Source organism: Mesoplodon mirus (assembly GCF_964341445.2).
Source record: "Mesoplodon mirus genome assembly, chromosome: X".
Lineage (NCBI taxonomy): Eukaryota > Metazoa > Chordata > Mammalia > Artiodactyla > Ziphiidae > Mesoplodon > Mesoplodon mirus.
In genome coordinates this window covers 52,914,199-52,934,242 of record NC_138981.1, presented here as the reverse complement: position 1 = coordinate 52,934,242, position 20,044 = coordinate 52,914,199, and the positions used below count along the sequence as shown (strand labels likewise).

At 37.1% G+C, this 20,044-nt stretch overlaps 1 protein-coding gene across 2 annotated transcripts in view; it reads left to right on the top strand.

The window, feature by feature from the left end:
* Window positions 1–20,044, top strand: part of LOC309796620 (phosphatidylinositol-3,5-bisphosphate 3-phosphatase MTMR8-like) — a 218,709-nt gene that overhangs the window by 36,764 nt on the left and 161,901 nt on the right. For both annotated transcript variants that reach the window (XM_082609862.1, XM_082609863.1), the window contains exon 4: window positions 1,221–1,378. In XM_082609862.1, coding sequence (XP_082465988.1) covers window positions 1,221–1,378 — 158 coding nt within the window. The remainder of the gene's footprint in view (window positions 1–1,220; window positions 1,379–20,044) is intronic.

Sequence of the window (20,044 nt, the reverse complement as noted above, 5' to 3'; positions counted from 1 at the left end):
ATGGAAAGATCATTGGTTATGGAGTTAAATAGAGCAGAGTTTGAATCTGGGCTTTGCCTCTTACAGCTCCATGGTATTTGGACAAGATACATAACCTTTGAACTCAGGTTCCTCACCTGTAAAAATAATGATAGTATAAGCTCCCTGTGGTGGTTGTTTTGAGGTTTAAATGCATGTGTGCATTTTTACTCTGTACTTGGTATATAGTAGATGTTTAACAGCTGCTATTTCCTTCACTTTCCCTCTTTCCTCTTAAGTATCAACTTGTAAATTTTTCAACACTTCAGGAAGTAATACTGTTTTGGAGCAAAATTTGTTTACTGTTGTCCTGCAAGCTTTATGTTTGGCCTATTGTTCCTACCCCTACTTTTAGTTCCAACTAGCAAACTAGGGAAGTTTATCAGAGTCCTTAATGCAGTTATCCCTGCTTCCTCCAGCCTCACCCTCTCATCTTCCAGCCCCAACTCCAGGTTGCTAACCCATCAGCTTCCTCTGATTTTAGTCTGTGGACTAATGTCCTAGTCTGTGGATTAAAATTACATTTCCCTCCCCATTTTCTTCTACCCTTTTCCTAGAACAATTTCTCAGAGTTTGCTGGTGCTCTGTTGACAGAGGCTATCTGTTAGCTGGCCTAACACTTTGTAAAAGGCTCTGGAAGACTCCATCCATCTCTGGAAAAGTTAATGCCACATAAGTTGGTCAAATGAGTTATTGATTACATGTTGAACTTTGTGAAGGGAGGAAGTGGGGTTATTGGAAGAAGAGAAGAAATGACCATTTATCAGCCAGAAGCAGGTATTGACCTGATGAGTAGAATGCAAGAACACTGTTAATGTTTTGCAGTATGTTACAACAAACAGTGCAATTGGGACATTGAAGTTCAGTTAGAAATTTATGGTAAGGACCACTTGCTTAGCATGTGAAACCTGGAAGCTTGAGTTCAGTCCATTATCCAACAATTCACAGGAAACCAGGCAGAATATTCCTGCTTTGTATTGGTATCATATAAATTTAAATATTAAAAGAAGACTCTGAATCAATATTTCAGTTCTTATGCCTTGTATACAAATAAGGGCAACCTTGTACACAAACTATTGTCCTTTTCAGGGGCTGTTGACAAACATTCCCTTAGAGAAAAGAAAATCTAGGCTTTTTTGCACTATTTAGTATTAAGTTTCACTCATTATTACTTTGTTTTCATGCCTATCTTTCTTCTCTAGAATTACATGAAGATCTGTACGCTTTTTCTTACAATCCCAAATCCTCAAAAGAGATGAGGAAAAATGAATGGAAGCTGATTGACCCAATATCAGACTTTGGACGTATGGGACTTCCTAACAGGTACTGGACCATAACAGACGCCAACAGAAACTATGAGGTAATTTTTTCATTGTTGCTTTCTTTTGGTTCATTTAATTAAAACAGAAGAATACCAGCAAACACATTTTTTAAAAAAGGGAAAAAACAATTCATGATCTCTCCTTTTAATTCAACATTCAACAATTCAACAAGCTTTTATTAAATAACTAGTGCACTCAAAACACTGAGTCAGAGTTCTCATAGTCTAAAGCATAGGGTGCTATGGGAGCATAGATGAAGAATATGGAATTCAGACTGGGAAGCCAGAAACAGCCTTATGCTTTGGGTAATAGCCTGGAGAAGGCATTCTATCCTAACTTATGCAGGGAGAGAAGGAAAGAGGTCAGTAAGTAAACTCAGATCATGAAAGGCTTCGTGGCTAGATTGAGGAATTTGAACATTATCCTGAAGAGAGCAACCACAAGAGTATTTATTTTAAGCTGGAAAGGACTGTAAGTATATTTTTATTTTAGAAAGATGACTTTGGTTTTGGTATGGAGAATTGGTTTGCTGGAGCTAAGAATGCAGGAGAGTGATATGAGAAGTGATGAGAACATGAGCTAAGGCAATGACTGTGGATGGAGAGGAGGAGATGGTTTTAAGAGATATTTAGGTGGTAGAATTAAAAGAACCTGGTGACACATTAATGTGGTTGGGAGAAAGAGGGAGAAGTTTAGTATGCATCCCAGGTTTCCTGGTTTCCGGCTTAGGTGACCCAAGTGGTTATGGATATGTTAGCAAGATAAGGAGCAGAAGAAGAAAGACAGACAGTGTCTTCAGTTTTAGACTTGAATACAAGGTGATTAAAAATATATCAGGTATTTGATATCAAGCGTTTGAGTCTAGGTCTCAAGAAAGAGCTTTGAGACAAATATAGAAGTTTTGGAATGTGTTGGGGGTCCCCAAGACCATCCCTCAAGCGCATTGATTCAGTAGGAGGACTCGCAGGACCTGGCATATAGTCATACTTGTGACTGTGATTTATTACAGTGAAAGGATAGAAAACAAAATCAGCAAAGGGAAAAGGGGTGAAGTCTGGAGAAAACCAGGCACAAGCTTGAGAGCCCTCTCCCAGGGGAGTCACATAGGACATGCTTTAACTCCTCTAGCAACAACTTGTGAGAACATGTGAAAAGCATTGTTTATTAGAGAAGCTCATTGGAGAATCAGTGCCAGTTTTTTTATTGGGGGCTGGTCACATAAGCACTCTGCTTGGTGTATACCAAAGTTCTAGATGCTCACAAGGAAAGCAAGTATTTAGCATAAGCCACATTGTTTGTACAGTTTAGGCACAGTGAGTCACTCTTATCAGTTAGGGAATGGAGGGAACCTTTCCAAAATTCAAGCTCACAGGCATCAGCCAAGGGGCAACCTTGCAAGTTGGCCTTTCCAAGGACAGTAGTCAGGCCTGCTATGATAACTTTTCTGCATAGGGTGTTTAAGTGGTATTTCTGAATTGTTGGATCTTCATTTCCAGCTTTTTACTATCATAAAAAGACAGCAAATTTAATGACTTTCTGATATTTCAGTTTTGTTTTCTTTTTAATATCTTTATTGGAGTATAATTGCTTTACAATGGTGTGTTTCTGCTTTATAACAAAGTTAATCAGCTATACGTATACATATATTCCCATATCTCTTCCCTCTTGCATCTCCATTCCATTCTCCCTATACCACCCCTCTAGGTGGTCACAAAGCATGCGCTGATCTCCCTGTGCTATGTGGCTGCTTCCCACATAGCACATGTATGCTATGTGTAATCAGTGTAATCAAATGTAATCCATTTTACATTTGGAAGTATATGTAAGTCCATACCACTCTCTCACTTCATCCCAGCTTAACCTTCACCCTCCCGGTGTCCTCAAGTCCATTCTCTACATCTGTGTCTTTATTCCTGTCCTGCCCCTAGGTTCTTCAGAACCTTTTTTTTTTTAGATTCCATAAATATGTGTTAGCATATGGTATTTGTTTCTCTCTTTCTGACTTACTTCACTCTGTATGACAGACTCTAGGTCCATCCACCTCACTACAAAAAAATGAATTTCATTTCTTTTTATGGCTGAGTAATATTCCACTGTATATATGTGCCACATCTTCTGTATCCATTCATCGGTCGATGGACACTTAGGTTGCTACCATGTCTGGGCTATTGTAAATAGAACTGCAATGAACATTGTGGTACATGACTCTTTTTGAATTAAGGGTTTCTCAGGGTATATGCTCAGTAGTGCTGCATCGTATGGTAGTTCTATTTTTAGTTTTTTAAGGAACCTCCATACTGTTCACCATAGTGGCTGTATCAATTTGCATTCCCACCAACAGTGCAAGAGGGTTCCCTTTTCTCCACACCCTCTCCAGCACTTATTGTTTGTAGATTTTTTGATGATGGCCATTCTGACTGGTGTGAGGGGATACCTCATTACAGTTTTGAGTTGCATTGCTCTAACGATCAGTGATGTTGAGCATTCTTTCATGTGTTTGTTGGCAATCTGTATATCTTCTTTAGAAAATGTCTAATTAGGTCTTCTGCCTATTTTTGGATTGGGTTGTTTGTTTGTTTGATATTGAGCTGCATGAGCTGCTTGTAAATTTTGGAGATTAATCCTTTGTCAGTTGCTCCATTTGCAAATATTTTCTCCCATTCTGAGGGTTGTCTTTTCATCTTGTTTATGGTTTCCTTTGCTGTGTAAAAGCTTTTATGTTTCATTAGGTCCCATTTGTTTATTTTTGTTTCTAATTCCATTTCTTTAGGAGGTGGATCAAAAAGGATGTTGCTGTTACTTATGTCATAGAGTATTCTACCTATGTTTTACTGTAAGAGTTTTATAGTGTCTGGACTTACATTTAGGTATTTAATGTATGTTGAGTTTATTCTTGTATATGGTGTCACAGAGTGAACTAATTTCATTCTTTTACATGTAGCTGTCCAGTTTTCCGAGCACAACATATTGAAGAGACTGTCTTTTCTCCTTTGTATATTCATGCCTCCTTTATCAAAGATAAGGTGACCAAATGTGGGTGGGTTTGTCTCTGGACTTTCTATCCTATTCCATTGATCTCTATTTCTGTTCTTCTGCCAGTACCATACTGTCTTGATTACCGTAGCTTTGTAGTATAGCCTGAAGCCAGGGAGCCAGATTCCTTCAGCTCCATTTTTCTTTCCCAAGTTTGCTTTGGCTGTTCAGGGTCTTCTGTGTTTCCATACAAATTGTGAATTTTTTTGTTCTACTTCTGTGAAAAATGCCATTGGTAGTTTGATGGGGATTGCATTGAATATGTAGATGGCTTTAAGTAGTATAATCATTTTCACAATGTTGATTCTTCCAATCCAAGAACAGGGTATATCTCTCCACCTGTATCATCTTTTAGTTCTTTCATCAGTATCTTATAGTTTTCTGCATACAGGTCTTTTGTCTCCTTGGATAGGTTTATTCTTAGGTATTTTATTATTGTTGTTGCAGTGGTAAAGGGGAGTGTTTCCTTAGTTTCTCTTCAGATTGTTCATCATTATTGTATAGGAGTGCAAGAGATTTCTGTGCATTAATTTTGTATCCTGCTACTTTACCAAATCCATTGATTAGCTCTAGTAGTTTTCTGGTGGCATCTTTAGGATTCTCTATGTATAGTATCATGTCATCTGCAAACAGTGACAGTTTTAATTCATTTCCAATTTGAATTCCTTTTACTTCTTTTTCTCCTCTAAATTGCTGTGGCTAAACCTTCCAAAACTACATTGAATAATAGTGGTGAGAGTGGGCAAACTTGTCTTGTTCCTGATCTTAGTGGAAATGTTTTCAGTTTCACCACTGAGAACAATGTTGTCTGTGGGTTTGTCATATATGGCCTTTATTATGTTGAGGTAAGTTCCCTTTATGTCTACTTTCTGGAGGCCTTTTATCATAAATGGGTGTTGAATTTTGCAAAAGCTTTTTCTGCATCTATTGAAATGATCATACGGTTTTTAGCCTTCAGTTTGTTTATATGGTATATCACATTGATTTATTTGCATATACTGAAGAATCCTTGCATTCCTGGTATAAACCCCACTTGATCATGGTGTATGATCCTTTTAATGTGCTGTTGGATTCTGTTTGCTAGTATTTTGTTGAGGATTTTTGCATCTATGTTCATCTGTGATATTGGCCTGTAATTTTCTTTCTTTGTGACATCTTTGTCTTGTTTTGGTATCAGGGTGATGGTGGCCTCATAGAGTGAGATTGGGAGTGTTCCTTCCTCTGCTATATTTTGGAAGAGTTTGAGAAGGATAGGTGTTATCTCTTCTTTAAATGCTTGATATAATTCGCCTGTGAAGCCATCAGGTTGTGGGCTTTTGTTTGTTGGAAGATTTTTAATCACAGTCTCATTTTCAGTGCTTCTGATTCATCTGTTTATATTTTCTGTTTCTTCCTGGTTCAGTATCGGAAAGTTGTGCTTTTCTAAGAATTTGTCCATTTCTTCCAGGTTGTGCATTTTATTGGTATATAGTTGCTTGTAGTAATTTCTCATGATCCTTTGTAATTCTGCAGTGTCAGTTGTTACTTTTTTTTCATTTGTAATTCTGTTGATTTGAGTCTTTTCACTCTTTTTCTTGGTGAGTCTGGCTAATGGTTTATCAGTTTTGTTTATATTCTCAAAGAAACATCTTTTAGTTTTATTGATCTTTGCTGTAATATTATTCATTTCTTTTTCAGTTATTCTGATCTGTTTTTTATGGTTTCTTTCCTTCTGCTAACTTTGGGTTTCTTTTGTTTTACTTTCCCTAATAGCTTTAGGTGGAATGTTAGGTTGTTTATTTGAGATTTTTCTTGTTTCTTGAAGTAGCATTGTATAGCTATAAACTTCCCTCTTAGAACAGCTTTTGCTGCATCCCATAGGTTTTGGATCATCGTGTTTTCATTGTCATTAGTTTCTAGGTATTTTTCGATCTCCTCTTTGATATCTTCAGTGACCTCTTGATTATTTAGTAGCACATTGTTTATCCTCCATGTGTTTGTGTTTTTTACTGTTTTTTTTCCTGTAATTTATATCTAGTCTCATAGCTAGAGATATCATAGTTCTGGTCAGAAAAGATAGTTGATACGATTTCAGTTTTCTTAAATTTACCAAGGCTTGAATTGTGACTTAAGATAGGATTTATCCTGGAGAATATTCATTGAGCACTTGAGGAGAAAGTGTATTCTCTTGTTTTTGGATGGACTGTCCTATAAATATGAATTAAGTCCATCTTGTTTAATGTGCCATTTAAAGCTTGTGTTTCCTTATTTATTTTCATTTTGGATGATGTCTCCATTGGTGAGAGTGGGGTGTTAAAGTCCCCTATTATTACTGTATAACTATCAATTTCCCCTTTTAAGGCTGTAAGCATTTGCCTTATATGTTGACGTACTCCTATGTTGGCTGCATAAATATTTACAATTGTTATATCTTTTTCTAGTATTGATTTTTTGATCATGATGTAGTGTCCTTCTTTGTTGTAATAGTGTTTATTTTAAAGTCTATTTTGTATGATATGAGAATTTCTATTCCAGCTTTCTTTTGATTTCCATTTGCATGAAATATTTTTTTCCATCCTCTCACTTTCAGTCTGTATGTGCCCCTAGGTCTGAAGTGGGTCTCTTGTTGACAGGGTATATACTCGTCCTGTTTTTGTATCCATTTAGCCAATCTGTGTCTTTTGGTTGGAACATTTAATCCATTTTTTTAAATGTATTGATCGATATATATGTTCCTCTTACCATTTCTTAATTGCTTTGGATTTGTTATTGTAGGTGTTTTCCTTCTCTTCTCTTTTCTGTGTAGAGAAGTTCCTTTAGCATTTGCTGTGAAGTTGGTTTGGTGGTGCTGAATTCTCTTAGCTTTTGCTTGTGTGTAAAGGTTTTAATTTCTCCATCGAATGTGAATGAGATGCTTGCTGGGTAGGGTAGTCTTGCTTGTAGGTTTTTCCCTTTCATCCCTTTAAATATATCCTGCCACTTCCTTCTGGCTTGCAGAGTCTCCGCTGAAAGATCCGCTGTTAACGTTATGGGGATTCCCTTGTATGTTATTTGCTGCTTTTCCCTTACTGCTTTTCACATTTTTTGTTTGTATTTCATTCTTTTTTTTTACATTTTTTTTATTAGTTTCTGCTTTATAACAAAGTGAATCAGTTACACATTATACATCTGTTCCCATATCCCTTCCCTCTTGCATCTCCCTCCCTCCCAGCCTCCCTATCCCACCCCTCCAGGCGGTCACAAAGCACCGAGCTGATCTCCCTGTGCTATGTGGCTGCTTCCCACTATCTATCTACCTTACGTTTGGTACTGTATATATGTCCATGCCTCTCTCTCGCTTTGTCACAGCTTACCCTTCCCCCTCCCCATATCCTCAAGTCCATTTTCATGTAGTTCTGTGTCCTTATTCCTGTTTTACCCCTAGGTTCTTCATGACATTTTTTTTCGTTAATTCCGTATATATGTGTTACCATACGGTATTTGTCTTTCTCTTTCTGACTTACTTCACTCTGTATGACAGACTCTAGGTCTATCCACCTCATTACAAATAGCTCAATTTCGTTTCTTTTTATGGCTGAGTAATATTCCATTGTATATATGTGCCACATCTTCTTCTTTTTTTTTTTTTAAGTTGCATCCCATGGGCTCTTTCCACTTTTTTTTATTAGTTTCTGCTTTATAACAAAGTGAATGAGTCATACATATACATCTGTTCTCACATCCCTTCCCTCTTACATCTCCCTCCCTCCCACCCTACCTATCCCACCCCTCCAGGTGGTCACAAAGCACCGAGCTGATCTTCCTGCGCTATGCGGCCGCTTCCCACTATCTATCTACCTTATGTTTGGTACTGTATATATGTCCATGCCTCTCTTTTGCTTTGTCACAGCTTACACTTCCCCCTCCACATATCCTCAAGTCCATTCTCAAGTAAGTCTGTGTGTTTATTCCTGTTTTACCCCTAGGTTCTTCATGACAATATTTTTCTTAAATTCCATAATATGTGTTAGCATACGGTATTTGTCTTTCTCTTTCTGAGTTACTTCACTCTGTATGACAGACGCTAGGTCTATCCACCTCATTACAAATATCTCAGTTTCATTTCTTTTTATGGCTGAGTAATATTCCATTGTATATATGTGCCACATCTTCTTTATCCATTCATCCAATGATGGACACTTAGGTTGTTTGCATCTCTGGGCTATTGTGAATAGAGCTGCAATGAACATTTTGGTACATGTCTCTTTTTGAATTATGGTTTTCTCAGGGTATATGCCCAGTAGTGGGATTGCTGGGTCATATGGTAGTTCTATTTTTAGTTTTTTAAGGAACTTCCATAGTGTTCTCCATAGCGGCTGTACCAATTCACGTTCCCACCAGCACTGCAAGAGTGTTCCCTTTTCTCCATACCCTCTCCAGCATTTATTGTTTCTAGATTTCTTGATGATGGCCATTCTGACTGGTGTGAGATGATATCTCATTGTAGTTTTGATTTGCATTTCTCTAATGATTAATGATGTTGAGCATTCTTTCATGTGTTTGTTGGCATTCTGTATATCTTCTTTGGAGAAATGTCTATTTAGGTCTTCTGCCCATTTTTGGATTGGGTTGTTTGTTTTTTTGCTATTGAGCTGCATGTGCTGCTTATAAATTTTGGAGATTAATCCTTTGTCAGTTGCTTCATTTGCAAATATTTTCTCCCATTTTGAGGGTTGTCTTTTGGTCTTGTTTATGGTTTCCTTTGCTGTGCAAAAGCTTTGATTTTTTTTGTTTTTTTATTTATTATTATTATTATTTTTTATTTTGTGCAAAAGCTTTGAAGTTTTGTTAGGTCCCATTTCTTTATTTTTGTTTTTATTTCCATTTCTCTAGGAGGTGGGTCCAAAAGGATCTTTTTGTGATTTATGTCATAGAGTGTTCTGCCTATGATTTCCTCTAAGAATTTGATAGTTGCTGGCCTTACCTTTAGGTCTTTAATCCATTTTGAGCCTATTTTTGTGTATGGTGTTAGGGAGTGATCTAATCTCATACTTTTACATGTCCCTGTCCAGTTTTCCCAGCACCATTTATTGAAGAGGCTGTCCTTTCTCCACTGTACATTCCTGCCTCCTTAATGAAAGATAAGGTGACCTAATGTGCGTGGGTTTATCTCTGGGCTTTCTATCCGGTTCCATTGATCTATCTTTCTGTTTTTGTGTGAGTACCCCACTGTCTTGATTACTGTAGCTTTGTAGTATAGTCTGTAGTCAGGGAGCCTGATTCCTCCTGCTACATCTTTTGTTCTGAAGATTGCTTTGGCTATTCGGGGTCTTTAGTTTTTCCAAACAAATTTTGAAATTTTTTGTTCTTGCTGTGGGAAAAATGCCAGTGGTAGTTTGATAGGGATTGCATTGAATCCCTAGATTGCTTTGGGTAGTAGAGTCATTTTCACAATATTGATTCTTCCAGTCCAGGAGCATGGTATATCTCTCCATCTATTTGTATCATCTTTAATTTCTTTCATCAGTGTCTTATAATTTTCTGCATACAGGTCTTTTGTGTCCTTAGTTAGGTTTATTCGTAATTATTTTATTCTTTTTGTTGCAGTGGTAAATGGGAGTGTTTCCTTGATTTCACTTTCAGATTTTTCATCATTAGTGTACAGGAATGCCAGAGATTTCTGTGCATTAATTTTGTATCCTGCTACCTTACCAAATTCATTGATTAGCTCTAGTAGTTTTCTGGTAGCATCTTTAGGATTCTCTATGTATAGTATCATGTCATCTGCAAACAGTGACAGCTTTACTTCTTTTCCAATTTGATTCCTTTGATTTCCATTTCTTCTCTGATTGCTGTGGCTAAAACTTCCAAAACTATGTTGAATAAGAGTGGTGAGAGTGGGCAGCCTTGTCTTGTTCCTGATCTTAGTGGAAATGGTTTCAATTTTCACCATTGAGGACGAAGTTGGCTGTGGGTTTGTCATATATGGCCTTTATTATGTTGAGGAAAGTTCCCTCTATGCCTACTTTCTGCAGGGTTTTTATCATAAATGGGTGTTGAATTTTGTCGAAAGCTTTCTCTGCGTCTATTGAGATGATCATATATTTTTTCTCCTTCAATTTGTTAATATGGTGTATCAGGTTGATTGATTTGCATATATTGAAGTATCCTTGCATTCCAGGAATAAAGCCCTGTTCATCTTGGTGTATGATCCTTTTAATGTGCTGTTGGATTCTGTTGCTAGTATTTTGTTGAGGATTTTTGCATCTATGTTCATCAGTGATATTGGCCTGTAGTTTTCTTTGTGACATCCTTGTTCGGCTTTGGTATCAAGCTGATTGTGTCCTTGTAGTATGAGTTTGGGAGTATTCCTCCCTCTGCTATATTTTGGAAGAGTTTGAGAAGAGTAGGTGTTAGCTCTTCTGTAAATGTTTGATAGAATTCGCCTGTGAAGCCATCAGGTTGTGGGCTTTTGTTTGTTGGAAGATTTTTAATCACAGTTTCAATTTCAGTGCTTATGATTGGTCTATTCAAAGTTTCTGTTTCTTTCTGATTCAGTCTTGGCAGGTTGTGCATTTCTAAGAATTTGTCCATTTCTTCCAGGTTGTCCATTTCATTGACATAGAGTTGTTTGTAGTAATCTCTCATGATCTTTTCTATTTCTGCAGTGTCAGTTGTTTCTTCTCCTTTTTCATTTCCAATTCTATTGATTTGAGTCTTCTCCCTTTTTTCTTGATGAATCTGGCTAATGATTTATCAGTTTTGTTTATCTCCTCAAAGAACCAGCTTTTAGTTTTATTGATCTTTGCTATCATTTCCTTCATTTCTTTTTCATTTATTTCTGATCTGCTCTTTATGATTTCTTTCCTTCTGCTAACTTTGGTGGTTTTTTGTTCTTCTTTCTGTAATTGCTTTAGGTGCAGGGTCAGGTTGTTTACTCGAGATGTTTCCTTTTTCTTAAGGTGTGATTGTATTGCTATAAACTTCCCCTTTAGAACTGCTTTTGCTGCATCCCATAGGTTTTGGGTCGTCATCTCTCCATTGTCATTTGTTTCTAGGTATTTTTTGATTTCCTGTTTGATTTCTTCAGTGATCACTTCGTTATTAAGTAGTGTATTGTTCAGCCTCCATGTGTTTGTATTTTTTACAGATATTTTCCTGTAATTGATATCTAGTCTCATAGCATTGTGGTCGCAAAAGATCCTTGGTACAATTTCAATTTTCTTAAACTTCCCAGGGCTTGATTTGTGACCCAAGATATGATCTATCCTGGAGAATGTTCCATGAGCACCTGAGAAAAATGTGTATTCTTTTGGTTTTTGATGGAATGTCCTATAAATATCAATTAAGTCCATATTGTTTAATGTATCATTTAAAGCTTGTGTTTACTTGTTTATTTTCATTTTGGATGATCTGTCCATTGGTGAAAGTGGGGTGTTGAAGTCCCCTACTATGAGTGTGTTACTGTCGATTTCCCCTTTTATGGCTGTTAGTATTTGCCTTATGTATTGAGGTGCTCCTATGTTGGGTGCATAAATATTTACAATTGTTATATTTTCTTGGATCGATCCCTTGATCATTATGTAGTGTCCTTCTTTGTCTCTTCTAATAGTCTTTATTTTAAAGTCTAGTTTTTCTGATATGAGAATTGCTACTCCAGCTTTCTTTTGATTTCCGTTTGCATGTAATATCTTTTTCCATCCCCTTACTTTCAATCTGTATGTGTCTCTAGGTCTGAAGTGGGTCTCTTGTAGACAGCATATATATGGGTCTTGTTTTTGTATCCATTCAGCAAGACTTTGTCTTTTGGTTGGAGCCTTTAATCCATTAATGTTTAAGGTAATTTTCGATATGTATGTTCCTATTCTCATTTTCTTAATTGTTTTGAGTTCGTTATTGTAGGTATTTTCCTTCTGTTGTGTTTCTTGCCTAGAGAAGTTCCTTTATCATTTGTTGTAAAGCTGGTTTGGTGGTGCTGAACTCTCTCAGCTTTTGCTTGTCTGTAAACCTTTTAATTTCTCCATCAAATCTGAATGAGATCCTTGCTTGGTAGAGTAATCTTGGTTGCAGGTTTTTCTCCTTCATCACTATAAGTATGTCCTGCCACTCCCTTCTGGCTTGTAGAGTTTCTGCTGAAAGATCAGCTGTTAACCTGATGGGGATTCCTTTTTGTGTTATTTGTTGTTTTTCCCTTGCTGCTTTTAATATGTTTTCTTTGTGTTTAGTTTTTGACAGTTTGATTAATATGTGTCTTGGCGTATTTATTCTGTATGGGACTCTCTGTGCCTCCTGGACTTGATTAGCTATTTCCTTTCCCATATTAGGGAAGTTTTCAACTATAATCTCTTCAAATATTTTCTCAGTCCCTTTCTTTTTCTCTTCTTCTCCTGGAACCCCTATAATTTGAATGTTGGTGCTTTTAATGTTGTCCCAGAGGTCTCTGCGACTGTCTTCAGTTCTTTTCATTCTTTTTTCTTTATTCTGCTCTGCACTCGTTATTTCTACTATTTTATCTTCCAGGTCACTTCTCCGTTCTTCTGCTTCAGTTATTCTGCAATTGATCCCAATTAGAGTATTTTTAATTTCATTTATTGTGTTTCTAATCATTGCTTGATTCATCTTTCGTTCTTCTAGGTCCTTGTTAACTGTTTCTTGCATTTTGTCTATTCTAATTCCAAGATTTTGGATCATCTTTACTCTCATTATTCTGAATTCTTTTTCAGGTAGACTGCCTATTTCCACTTCATTTGTTAGGTCTGGTGGGTTTTTATCTTGCTCCTTCACCTGCTGTGTGTTTTTCTATCTTCTCATTTTGCTTATGTTACTGTGTTTGGGGTCTCCTTTTGGCAAGCTGCAGGTTCATAGTTCCCGTTGTTTTTGCTGTCTGTCCCCAGTAGCTAAGGTTGTTTCAGTGGGTTGTTTAGGCTTCCTGTTGGAGGGGACTGGTGCATGTGTTCTGGTCTATGAGGCTTGATCTTGTCTTTCTGGTGGACAGGTCCACGTCTGGTGGTGTGTTTTGTGGTGTCTGTGGCGTTATTATGTTTTTAGGCAGCCTCTCCGCTAATTGATTGGGTTGTGTTCTTTTCTTTCTAGTTGCTTGGCATAGGGTGTCCAGCACTGTAGCTTGCTGGTCATTCAGTGAAGCTGGGTGCTGTTGTTGAGATGGAGATCTCTGGGAGATTTTCGCCGTTTGATATTATGTGGAGCTGGGCGGTCTGTTGTGGACCACTGCCCTGAAGTTGGCTCTCCCACCTCAGAGGCACAGCACTGAGTCCTGGCTGCAGCACCAAGAGCCTTTTATCCACCTTTTGGGGGATCTGAGGTCTTCTGCCAGCATTCAGTAAGTGTTCTGTAGGAGTTGTTTCACGTGTAGATGAATTTCTGGTGTATCTGTGGTGAGGAAGGTGAGCTCTGCCTCTTATTCTTCCGCCATCTTCTCCCAGCTCCCCTGTATTTCATTCTTGATTGTTTGATTAATATGTGTCTTGGCATGTTTCTCCTTGCATTTATCCTGTATAGGAATCTGCATTTCCTACACTTGATTGACTATTTCCTTTCCCGTATTAGGGAAGTTTTCAACTAAACTCTCTTCAAATATTTTCTCAGTCTCTTTCTTTTTCTCTTTTTCTTCTGGAAACCCTATAACTTGAATGTTGGTGTGTTTAATGTTTTCCCAGAAGTCTCTGAGACTGTCATCAATTCTCTTCATTCTTTTTTCTTTTTTCTGCTCTGTAGTAGTTATTTCCACGTTTTTATCTTCCAGGTCACTTATCCATTCTTCTGCCTCAGTTGTTCTCCTACTGATTCCTTCTAGAGAATTTTTTATTTCATTTATTATGTTGTTCATCATTGTTTGCTCTTTAGTTATTCTATGTTAAACGTTTCTTGTATTTTCTCCATTCTATTTCCAAGGTTTTGGATCATATTTACTATCATTACTCTGAATACATTTTCAGGTAAACTGCCTATTTCGTCTTCATTTGTTTGGTCTGGTGGGTCTTTGCCTTGCTCCTTCATCTACTATGTATTTCTCTTTCTTCTAATTTTGATGAACTAACTGTTTTTGGCGTCCTCTTTTAGCAGGCTGCAGGTTTGTAGTTCCTTTTGTTTTTGGTGTCTGCCCCCATTGGGTAATGTTGGTTCAGTGGTTTTTGTAGGCTTCCTGGTAGAGGGGACTGGTGCCTGTGTTCTGATGCATGAGGCTGGATCTTGTCTTTCCGGTGGGCTGAACAGCATCTGGTTGTGTGCTTTGGGGTGTCTGTGACCTTATTTATGATTTTAGGAAGCCTCTCTGCTAATGGGTGGGGTTGTGTTCCTGTCTTGTTAGTTGTTTGGCATGGGGTGTCCAGCATTGGAGCTTGCTGCTCGTTGAGTGGATTTGGGTTTTAGCATTGAGATGGAGGTCTCTGGGAGAGCTCTCACCGATTGATATTACGTGGGCCCGGGATGTCTCTGGTGATCCAGTGTCCTGGATCAGCTCTCCTACCTGAGAGACTCAAGCCTGGCACCTGGCTGGAGCACCAAGATCCTATCAGCCACATAACCAGGTGCATGGGGAGTTTCTTGCCTTTTGGGAAGTCTGAGGTCTTTTCCCAGCCTTCAGTAGGTGTACCGTAGAAGTTCTTCCACATGTAGATGTATTTTTGATGCACTTGTTGGGAAGAAGGTGATCTCCATGTCATACTCCTACATGTCATACTCCTCTGTCATCTTGAAGGTCCTTCCCCAGTAATTACATTTTGAATATCCACTAGATATTGGATTGATGAGCTTTCACTCAGCAGGGTGAGTTTGCTGGTTAGAGTCATAATTAACAGGAATGAGAAGAGATGAGGTGGATTCTTTCCAGTTCAATTATGTGTCTAATAGTCCCCCAAATGAGGTCTGAAATAACTTCTTTGGCACCTTTCACACGTGTAGCCTTCTGAGTTGAATGGGAAACTACATTTATTTCTCTTTTTATTACCAGCTTATCCAAAGCCTACATCTAGGTAAGGGGATGGGTAGAGAACTTTTTCTCTTTCAAATGTTCTGCATTCTGAGACACTGGCTTTAACGATTTACGTAGAACCATTCCTGATCTATTCCACCTTGAACTTCTTTTGCATATTCATTTTTTAATTTGTTTGATCCATTCTTAGAGGAGTGATTAGAATTAATATGCCAATATCAGGTCTGTGCTGTTATGATATTTTGTCACCGTCTCTTTGGAACGATAAATTTTGGAAGCCACTAAAAGCTGATAAATTAGAGATAGTTTATCAGTCTTATAGAGTAAGTCCTACCTAAAATGTTGACACTTTTACCCCAAGACTACGATTTTAAAGGTCCTCAAGATGTGCATATTACGAACCTAGTAGGCATTTTAAGAAAGGGTAAATCATGTTTCCCCCTTCTTTACCTGTCTGGCTTGCATTTGAGTCTATTTGTTTTAATTTACTTGCTTATAATATACATTGTTTTCTCGGTTAGGCAAGTGTAGGAATTTCAGGGTAGATTATGCATTCATTTCTACCTATAAAGTTAGTTATTGTATAGGTATATTTTGTTCTTATATATCTCAGTATCTTCCTTTCTAGAAAATAATAGCATATTTGGAAGAGCTTTTTACATCAAGGATATTTTTTAACATCTTTATTGGAGTATAAATGCTTTACAACATTGTGTTACTTTCTGCTGAGTAACAGAGTGAATCAGCTATATGTATACATATATCCCTATATCCCCTCCCTCTTGCGTCTCCCTCCCACCCTCCCTATCCAACCCTTCTAGGTGGTCACAAAGCACCGAGCTGGTCTCCCTCTGCTATGTGTGTGCTTCCCACTGGCTATATTTTGTAGTGTATATATGTCCATGCCACTCTCACTTCGTCCCAGCTTACCCTCCCCCCTCCCCGTGTCCTCACGTCCATTCTCTATGTCTGTGTGTTTATTCCTATCCTACCCTTAGGTTCTTCAGAACCCTTTTTTTTGTCTTTCAAATTCCATAAATATGTGTTAGCATATTTGTTTTTCCCTTTCTAACATACTTCACTCTGTATGACAGACTCTAGGTCCATCTACCTCACTACAAATAACTCAATTTCATTTCTTTTTATGGCTGAGCAATATTCTATTGTATATATGTGCCACATCTTCTTTATCCATTCATCTGTTGATGGACATTTAGGTTGCTTCCGTGTCCTGGCTATTGTAAATAGAGCTGCAATGAACATTGTGGTACATGACTCTTTCAGAATTATGGTTTTCTCAGGGTATATGCCCAGTAGTGGGATTGCTGGGTCATATGGTAATTCTATTTTTAGTTTTTTAAGGAACCTCCATACTGTTCTCCATAGTGGCTCTGTCAATTTACATTCTCACTAGCAGTGCAAGAGGGTTCCCTTTTCTCCACACCCTCTCCAGCATTTATTGTTTGTAGATTTTTTGATGATTTCCATTCTGATTGGTTTGAGGTGATACCTCACTGTAGTTTTGATTTGCATTTCTCTAATGATTAGTGATGTTGAGCATTCTTTCATGTGTTTGTTGGCAATCTGTACATCTTCCTTGGAGAAATGTCTATTTAAGTCTTCTGCCCATTTTTGGATTGGGTTCTTTGTTTTATTGATATTCAGTTGTATGAGCTGCTTGTAAACTTTAGAGATTAATCCTTTGTCATTTTCTTCGTTTGCAAATATTTTCTCCCATTCTGAGGGTTGTCTTTTCGTCTTCTTTATGGTTTCCTTTGATGTGCAAAAGCTTTTACGTTTCATTAGGTCCCATTATTTTTATTTTTATTTCCATTTCTCTAGGAGGTGGGTCAAAAAGGATCTTGCTGTGATTTATGTCATAGAGTGTTCTGCCTATGTTTTCCTCTAAGAGTTTTATAGTGTCTGGTCTTACATTTAGGGCTTTAATCCATTTCGAGTTTATTTTTGTGTATGATGTTAGGCAGTGTTCTAGTTTCATTCTTTTACATGTACCTGTCCAGTTTTCCCAGCACCACTTATTGAAGAGGCTGTCTTTTCTCCATTTTATATTCTTGCCTCCTTTATCAACATTAAGGTGACCATATGTAGGTGGGTTTATCTCTTCACTTTGTATCCTGTTCCTTTGACCTATATTTCTGTTTTTGTCACAGTACCATAGTGTCTTGATTACTCTAGCTTTGTAGTATAGTCTGAAGTCAGGGAGCCTGAATCCTCCAGCTCTGTCTTTCTTTCTCAAGAATGCTTTGACTATTTGGGGTCTTTTGTGTTTCCATGCAAATTGTGCAATTTTTTGTTTTTGTTTTGTGAAAAATGCCACTGGTAGTTTGATAGAGATTGCATTGAATCTGTAGATTGCTTTGTGTATTATAGTCATTTTCACAATGTTGATTCTTCTAATTCAAGAACATGGTATATCTCTCCATCTATTTGTGTCATCTTTAGTTTCTTTTATCACTGTCTTATAGTTTTCTGCATATAAGTCTTTTGTCTCCTTAGGTAGCTTTATTCTCAGGTATTTTATTTGTTTTGTTGCAATGATAAATGGGAGTGTTTCCTTAATTTCTCTTTCTTATTTTTCATCATTAGTGTATAGGAATGCAAGAGATTTGTGTGCATTAATTTTGTATCCTGCTACTTTACCAAATTCATTGATTAGCTCTAGTAGTTTTTTGTAGCATCTTTAGGATTCTCTCTATATAGTGTCATGTCATCTGCTAACAGTGAAAGTTTTACTTCTTTTCTGATTTGGATTCCTATTATTTCTTTTCTTCTCTCGTTTCTGTCACTAAAACTTCCAAAAATGTGTTGAATAATAGTGTTGAGAGTGAACAACCTTGTCTTCTTCCTCATCTTAGAGGAAATGGTTTCATTTTTTCACCATTGAGAACAATGTTTGCTGTGGGATTTTCATGTATGGCCTTTATTATGTTGAGATACGTTCCGTGTATGCCTACTTTCTGGAGGGTTTTTATATAAATGGGTGTTGAATTTTGTCAAAAGCTTTTTCTCCATCTATTGAGATTATCATATGGTTCTTATCCTTCAGTTTGTTAATATGGTGTATCGCATTGATTGATTTGCATATATTGAAGAATCCTTGCATTCCTGGGATAGGCTCCACTTGATCATGGTGTATGATCCTTTTAATGTGCCGTTGGATTCTGTTTGCTAGTATTTTGTTGAGGATCTTTGCATCTATGTTCATAAGTGATATTGGCCTGTAGTTTTCTTTCTTTGTGACATCTTTGTCTGGTTTTGTTATCAGGGTGATGGTGGCATCGTAGAATGAGTTTGGGAGTATTCCTCCCTCTACTATATTTTGGAAGAGTTTGAGAAGGATAGGTGCTAGCTCTTCTCTGAATGTTTGCTAGAATTCACCTGTGAAGCTATCTGGTTCTCAGCTTTTGTTTGTTGGAAGATTCTTAATCACAGATTCAATTTCAGTGCTTGTGACTGGCCTATTTATATTTTCTATTCCTTCCTGGTTCAGTCTCATAAGGTTGTGCTTTTCTAAGAATTTGTCCATTTCTTCCAGGTTGTCCATTTTATTGACATAGAGTTTCTTGTAGTAATCTCTCCTGATCCTTTGTATTTCTGCAGTGTCAGTTGTTACTTCTCCTTCTTCATTTGTAATTCTGTTGATTTGAGTCTTCTCTCTTTTTTTTCTTGATGAGTCTGGCTAATGGTTATCAATTTTGTTTATCTTCTCAAAGAACCAGCTTTTAGTTTTATTGATCTTTGCTATTGTTTCCTTCATTTCTTTTTCATTTATTTCTGATCTGATTTTTATGGTTTCTTTTCTTCTAGTAACTTTGGGTTTTTTTGGTTCTTCTTTTTCTAATTGCTTTAGGTGTAAGGTTAGGCTGTTTATTTGAGTTGTTTCTTGTTTCTTGAGGTAGGATTCTATTGCTATAATCTTCCCTCTTGGAACTGCTTTTACTGCATCCCAAAGGTTTTTGTTCATTGTGTTTTCATTGTCATTTGTTTCTAGGTATTTTTTTATTTCCTCTTTGATTTCTTTAGTGATCTCTTTGTTATTTAGTAGCATACTGTTTATCCTCCATGTGTTTGTGTTTTTTATGTTTTTTTTTTCCTGTAATTGATATCTAGTTTCATAGTGTTGTGGTCAGGAAAGGTACTTGATACAATTTCAATTTCCTTAAATTTACCAAGGCTTGATTTGTGACCCATGATATGATCTATCCTGGAGAATGTTCCATGAGCACTTGAAAAGAAATTGTATTCTGTTGTTTTTGTATGCAATGTCCTATAAGTTTCAATTAAGTCCATCTGTTTTAATGTGTCATTTCAAGCTTGTGTTTTCTTATTTATTTTCATTTTGGACGATGTGTGCATTGGGGAAACTGGATTGTTAAAGTCCCCTGTTATTATTGTGTAACTATCGATTTCCCCTTTGTTGTCTGTTAGCATCTTACCTATGTATTGATGTACTCCTACATTGGCGGCATAAATATTTACGATTGTTATATCTTCTTCTTGGATTGATTCCTTGATCATTATATGGTGTCCTTCTTGTCTGTTGTGATAGTGTTTATTTTAAAGTCTATTTTGTTTGATATGAGAATTGCTACTCTAGCTTTCTTTTATTTCCATTTGCATGGAATATCTTTTTCCATCCCCTCACTTTCAGTCTGTATGTATCCCTAGATCTGAAGTGGGTCTCTTCTAGACAGTATATATATGGGTCCTGTTTTTGTATCCTTTCAGCCAATCTGTGTAC